Source organism: Vicugna pacos, chromosome 15 (genome assembly GCF_048564905.1).
Source record: "Vicugna pacos chromosome 15, VicPac4, whole genome shotgun sequence".
Lineage (NCBI taxonomy): Eukaryota > Metazoa > Chordata > Mammalia > Artiodactyla > Camelidae > Vicugna > Vicugna pacos.
In genome coordinates, this window is record NC_133001.1 from 42,769,780 (window position 1) to 42,777,241 (window position 7,462).

The 7,462-nt window shown below is 45.6% G+C and overlaps 1 protein-coding gene across 1 annotated transcript; it reads left to right on the forward strand.

The window, feature by feature from the left end:
- The first annotated feature begins 4,606 nt into the window (after positions 1-4,606).
- PRR30 (proline rich 30) lies at positions 4,607-6,282 on the forward strand. Its single transcript, XM_006220441.3, has one exon. The coding sequence runs from the start codon at positions 4,827-4,829 to the stop codon at positions 6,021-6,023; it is 1,197 nt and encodes a 398-aa protein (XP_006220503.2). The 5' UTR covers positions 4,607-4,826; the 3' UTR covers positions 6,024-6,282.
- The last annotated feature ends 1,180 nt before the right edge of the window (positions 6,283-7,462 follow it).

Genomic DNA, 7,462 nt, shown 5'->3' on the forward strand with positions numbered 1-7,462 from the left:
ACAGTATTCAACAATTAGGCAGAAAACCAAAAAATATACAGAAGATTCAACCAATGCGATAAACTGACTAAATTGAACAGACATCAAAGAACACTCAACAACAACAGAATATACATTATTCTGAAGCGTGCATGAAACATTTTCCAAAATAGATCATATGTTAGGGCATAAAAAAAAAGCCTCTGAAGATTTAAAAAGATAAATTTCCTGCAAAGTATGTTCTCCAACCACAATGGAATTAAGTTAGAAATCAACAAAAGAATAAATCTAGGAAATTCACAAAGGTATAGAAATTAAACAACATACTTCCAAATAATCAGTATGTCAAAGAAGAAATTGCAAGGGAAATTAGAAAATACTTTAAGATGAATGAAAACAGAAAAACAATGCAGCAAAACTTATGGGATGCAGCTAAAGCAGTAAGAAAGAGGGAGAATTTATAGCTATAAATGTCTATATATAAAAAACAATAAAAATCTCAAACCTACTTACCTTAGGAAACCAGAAAGGGAAGAATAAACTAAACTCAGAACAAGCAGAAGGAAAGAAATAATGAAGATTAGAGCAAAAATAAATAAAATAGAGAATAGAAAAACATTGGAGAAAGTGAAAAAAAAGTTGGTTCTAAGATCAACAAAATTGGAAAACTTTATCTAGGCTGACCAAGAGAAAAAGAGGACTCAAATTACTAAAATAAATGAAAAAGGGAACATTCTTATTGACCATACACAAAGAAAAAGGATTAAAGGGGAATACTATAAACAACTATATGCCAACAAAAATAGGTAACTTAGATGAACAGACAATTTCCTAGAAAAACACAAACTACCAAAATGGACTTAAGAAGATACAGAAAATCTGAGAAAAAATACTGTAAGAGATTGAATTAGTAATATAAAAACCTCCCACAAGAAAAGCCCAGACTCAGACAGCTTCACTGGTGAATTCTACCAAATATTGAGATAAAAATGAATATCAGTCCTTCATAAATTGTTCCAACAAATGGAACAGGAGGGAACACAACCCAACTCATTCTATGATGCCCAGTTTTATGGAGATACTAAAACTAGACGTCACAAGAAAACTACAGACCAATATCCCTTACAAATATAGACAGAAAATTCCTCAACAAAATACAAACAGAATCCAGCAACATGTAAAAAGAATTATACACCATGTCCCAGTGGAAATGGAGAGTTTGCTTAACACTTGAAAATGAATTGCTGTTTAACACACTACATTAATAAAATAAAGGACAACAACCATATGATCACCCAACAGATGAATAAAAAGTGTTTGACAGAATCCAACATCCTTTTATGATCTAACCGTTCAGTAAATTCCCTCAACCTGATAAAGCGTATCTATGAAAAACCCACAGCTAACACTAGATTTACTGGTGAATGCTTTCTCCCTAAGATCAGGAACACAACAAGGATGTCCACTCTCATCTTTTATTCAATGTTGTTCTGGAGATTCTATCAAGGCAAGTAGGCAAGAAAAAGAAACCAGCATTCAGATTGGAAAGGAAGGACATTTATGGTTTTGGTAAGCAAAGTAATACCTCTCCTAAATGTCCATGTTTTAGTCCCTGTAACCTGTGAAAATATTAGGTTACCTGGGAAGGGTAAATTAAGGTTGCTAATCAGCTGGCTTTAGGATAAATTGTCCTGGATTGGGCCCAATGTAATCACAAGGGTAGTTAAAAATTGAAAGGGTTCACTGCCCTCTCTCTCTCCTTCTTTGGAGACAGCCCGCACTCTGTCTATGGAGTGTGTACCTACTTTTACTCTAATCTGAGCACCCAACCCCCATACCTTGTGGCCTTTCTCTTGCCTTTCGGTGTCTCTCTCTAAATAAATCTACCTTTACTCAAAAAAAAAAATTGAAAAGGGAGGCAGAGTTGTTTAGAGCCACAAGAATGATCATGGAGATACAATGATGCTGGCTTTGAAGATTGAGGAGAGGGACCACAAACCAAGGAATGTGCACAACCTTCAGAAGCTGGAAGAGGCAAGATAATGAATTCTCCCTTAGAGCCTTCAGAAAGGAACACAGCCCTGCCAACATCTTGATTTCAGCCCAGTGAGACCCATGTTGGACTTCTAATCTACAGAACTGTAAGATAATATATTTGTATTGTGTCAAGCCACTAAGTATGAGGTAATTTGTTACAGGGGCAATAGGAAACTTAAACAATGGTAAACAGATTTTTGACAAGGATATCATGACAATTCAGTGGGGAAAAAACAGTCTCTTCAACAAATGGTGTTGGGACAACTGGATATTTACATGCAAAAGAATGAAGTTGGACCCCTTCAACCACATTCAAAATTTAACTCAAAGTGGATCACAGATGTAAATTTAACGGGTAAAAACTACAAAAGTCTCAGAAGAAAACAGAGCAAATCTATGTGACCTAACTAAAAGATAGGCTAAAGATTTGAACAGATATTTCTCCAAAGAAGATAAACAAACAGCCAACATGCACATGAAAGGACATTCAACATCATTAGCCATTAAAAGAATGTAAATCAAAATCACAATATTATACTATTTCACATCTACTAGTTTTGCGAAAATCAAAAAGACAGACAATAACATGTGTTGGTGAGGATAGGAAAACTTGGACCCCTCATACCTTGCTGGTGGGATTGAAAAATGGTACAGATGATTTGGAAGACAGTTTGGCAGTTCTTCAAAGTGTTAAATATAGACTTACCATGTGATTCAGGAATTCTACTCCTAGGTATCTACTCAAGATCAATGAAAACGTATGTCCATACAAAACTTGTACAAGAATGTTCACAGCAGCATTGTTCGTAATTGCCAAAAAAGTAAAAAAAAAAAAAAAGTCCACCAATTGATAAACGGGAAAATAAAATATGGCACACCTATATAAAGGAATTTTATTTGGCAATAAAAAGAAATAAAGTAACAATAAATGCTACATGAATGAAACTTGAATATATTATGCTAAGTGAAAGAAGTCAGACACGAAAGGTCATGTATTGTATGATTCCACTCATGATATGTGTAAAATAGGCAAATCCATAGAAACAAAGTAGATTTGTAGTTTCCAGGGACTGGTGAGGGTGGGGGGAATGAAGAGTGACTATGGGAATGAGATTTCTTTTCCTGGGTATAACTATGTTCTAAAATTAGATTGCGGTGATGGTTGTACAACCCTGTGAGGATACTGCACACTTTAAGTGGGTGGATTGCATGGTACATGAATTACATCTCAATAGAGCTATTGATAAAATAGCTATTAAAATATGAACACATATATATATGCATGACTGGGACATTGTGCTGTACACCAGAGATTGACACACTGTAATTGACTGTACTTCAATAATTAAAAAAAAGAAAGAAAATAGCTATTAAAAACATATAAGCATGTAAGGTGTGGAGCGTAAGTCAGTGCTCAGAAAATGAAATGAAATGAAAACCAACAGTTGAAGGGAGTGTCCAGCCCAAACAGGCTGTATGGCTGGGTAGACCCCTGGCTGGAGGAGGTGGTGGGAGGTTTAAAGTATATGGGCAGAGAGCAGAGGTGGGGACTAGGCCCTGAAGGGGAGACTTGGGTGCCCCAAAGAATTTTGCTTGCTTCAGTTTTGTCAAGGGCCAGCCTCAGGATGATCTCTGAAAGAAGGTCCCAGAGCCTTGAGGAGAAGAGTATGTGATGTCAGCACCTGACCTTTGTGACATAGGCACTGGATTCCAGGGAGTACTGACCCCAGGAAATGGGGCTCCCAGCTCCCAAGTGGGGCGGCGTTGCCGCCCCTTAGACAAAGTCCTTGACTTCTAGGCTTTCACCAGCTGGCCCCACTGCTGCTGCTGATCGTGATAAGCCATCTTGGCTGGGGCCAGGCTAAGCCAGGGGACATCAGCATTAGGGACCACAGGGATTAGGGCAACCAGAGTGCCAGGAAACCAGGATGCTTGCAGAATCTTTGTTTCAGATTTAGGAGAACAAAAGTCTATAACAGAAGACCTCCTCCTGGCTGAAGGAGGACAGAGGGCAAGACTCAGACAGAAATCTGGGTCAGAGTGAGTTTAGGGTGACAGATGCTGGGGGCAGGGATGAGCGTATCCATCATTTGTTGGCTCTGTTCCTCTCTCTCCCAGGTCCCCGTGTCACTGAAGTGCCTTCAGAAATACAGCTCAGAGGGACCCTCATTGGTAAGAGCTCACAGTGCCAGAACACCCGCTATTCCTAGTCCCATCTCAGCCTCCATCCCCCAAGCCCCCTCCTCTAACTCTATCCAACCCATCCTACCCTCCCTTCTTCCCTATACCTCCCCTCCTAACTTTCACCTTCCCAGGAGCATTTTGTCAGCTCTTCTGACCCCAGAGGTGATATTTAAGTTCTTGGTGAAACAGCCTGCATGGTACATTAGGCAGAGCCAGAAACAGATCCATTCTCTCAATATCTTGAGCGCTGTTTTTTTCTCCACAGATCCTAAGGGCTGTGTCATCCTCCCTGGCCTACCCAGATAATTGCTGCTGTCCCTCAGCTTCCAAGAGGCAGTTCTGATTCTCCATCCTCTACATCCCTCATCAATGGCCGACTGCAAAGGAGTGAGAGGCCAAATTTAGAGCCAAGCTCCTGCCTAAACACCCAGAGAGCCTGAGGCTACAGGGCTGGATGTCTCCTTGGCCTCACACCAACAGCCACACCAACACCAGGCTGGAGCCACATTCTGTGCACAGAGGGCCTTGATTTGTCACCCACTTCTGGCCTCAGAGATATTGGTCCTGCCTCTGCCAGGTCTCTAATCTCTGCTCTTGACACTCCAGTCTCTTCTGGACTCAAGGCAATGTTGCCTCAAAACAAGGATCAGGTGCTGCTACAGAACGCAGCACCCCCTGGGCCGCCCCCTCAGGGCCCCTCACAACTTGTGGACTCCCTTCCTCACAACCTACGACCTCTGTCTCCCCAACAATCATTCCATCCCACCCACCCCCCTTTCTCCCCTCCCTCACGGTCCCACTCTGCTGGCTCCCATTTCTACTCTTCTGACTCAAATTCTGACTTTCTCCTACATCCCTTCTCCTCTCTCCCAAGTTCCCCCACTTTCTTTCATCAGAATTACCTCTCTCTCTCCCTGCCACGGTCTTCCTCACCCTCCCACCGGCTATATCCCTCTCCCACTCTCACTCACTCCTCTTCTCCCTCTCAGCCGCAGAACTCTTCTCTCCTGGTCTCCGGTTGCCAGTCTCCTTCCCATCCTGAAGACCTGCCTAGCTCTACCCTCACCTCCCCCAGCCCCAGCCTACCTTCTGGCGAGGTCAGCTCTAACAGCCAGACATGGCACTCGCATCAGTACAGGGACCTCGGGTCCCTTGGGGTGGAGGGGGGATGCGTGGCAAGCGAGAGGGACCCTGCAGAGTTCAGGGACCCAGGAGCCTTGGCCCAGGTCCTGGTGGTCCATTTGGGGCACCGCCGCATTGCCCGCGACCTGCAGCTACTGCTTTTGCAGCGCCTGTGGCTAGGCAGAACCGGCCAGGCCCCAGTCGTGGAGTATCCTGTATGCCTGGTGTGTCTCCGGCCCCGCAGCCCCTCTTGCCCCATCCCCAAGTACAGGACTGGACCCAAACTGCTTGCTTTCCCCCAGCTGCTGCCCTGTGCACAGAACCAGGAATCCGGACCACTCCGCATGGGCATTGGCTTTGGTCTCCGCCTGTCTCGGGGCCAGGCCAGGGCCTTGCATCTGTTGCCAGAAAGAAGGCTGGGGGAAGTAGGGCCTCAGAACGAGGCTTCTCAGGCCCGTGGGTGTCAAACCCAGGCAGCTCAGGCCCCAGCACCTCGAGCCCCAGCAGCCCAGGCCCAGGTAGATCAAGACCAAGGCACATCCTCAAAGACTGGGAGCCTCAGGTCTGTAGGTCTTCAATCACCAAACTCCACAGGCTGTTCAGGGTCTCCAACTCAGGCACCAAAACAGTTTACTGTCTCCCTGAAGCCCAGGCCTTCCTCTGCTCCAAAGAAGTCTGACTCTCCAGAACCCATTCCCTGAAAGTCACTACCCTAGTTTCAGAGCCACTAAGGCTCCCTGGAGCACCTCCTCCAAACCCCACCATCCCTGCCAGACCCCAGATCTCGGGGAGCCCCCAAGACACTCTGAAGGGCTGGCTGGCTGGAGGTCAGGTGTGTTCTCCAGCCCTGAACCCTGGGAGCCCCTTGTGGAGTCTGCTCTCTCCTGGCTGAAGAGGACCAAGGGCGCCTGAGGCCCCACTTAGCCTTCAGTGTATCCAATAAAGCCTGATCCTGTGAAACTTGTGCTTGTGTCTTACTGAGCAGACACAGTGGGTGGTTGTACCTTCAGGAGGACTGGAACCCAACAAAGAGAGTCAAAGGAAACAGAATGGCCATGTATCTGAGGAGGGCAAAGGACTCAGAAGGCCTGAGCACCTGAGATGTGCAGAGGGCTCTGCCAGGCCCTTCACACATTTAATTCAATTCGATGGGACATATAATGGCATCCCCAGAGATGAAGCCACAGGGCCCCTTCCTCTGGCCACACCTTAGATTAATAAGGATGCCTGCTGATGCATGCCAGGGGAGCAGCAGGAGGTGTCTCCTTGGAGGGAAGGGCATGACTAGCGTTCACTTGCAAAGAAACATGGGGTCCTTCTGAGACAGGAGCAGGCAGGGCACAGCCATTCAAGGAATGATACAGCAATTAACATCAAAATGGTGGAGGATTCAACCCTCCAGTAGGCCTTGAGGCTCAAGATGGTGGGAGATTTGACTTCTAGTAGAACTTGAGCTTCATTATATGCCCATTGTAATATATTAGCATGGTGAATAACATGCCAGCAGGCGCCATGATAGTCCCAGGGCTAGCCACAAGAGGTCAAAGAGTGGGAAATGGCCAACTTACTGGGAATCCCAGCCCCTTCCCCAGGCTAGTTAAGACGTATCCTTCCACTTATTAGCATACGAGGCCACTGAGCCCATAAAAACGGGCAACACAACTTGCGGCCACCACCCTCTCTCTCCCACTTTAGAGATGGCCTGCACTCTATGGAGTGTGTACCTACTTTTACTCTAATCTGAGCACCCAACACCCACACCTCATGGCCTTTCTCTTGCCTTTCGATGTATCTCTAAATAAATCTACCTTTACCCAACCGTGGCTTGCTCCTGAATTCTTTCCTGCCTGAAGCCAAGGACCCACACTTGACAGGGCACGTCTCAGGGGCTCAACCAAAGCCTGGGACACAGCCCTCCTCACGCCCCACATCCGTTTTCCCTGCATCACTCCTATAGGACACCAGAAATCTAAGGACCCCCTCAAAAGGATGGGGTGTCAGGCAGAGACCTGCCCTGTCTTGGGGTTCCAGTTGCCTCCCTGAGTGTATCAGAGGGGAGCAGCCCCCACCCACAAACCCTGAGGCGCAGGATTAGGTGCGGAGCCTTGACAATGGCCAACTAACTCCCACCTGTGCGCAC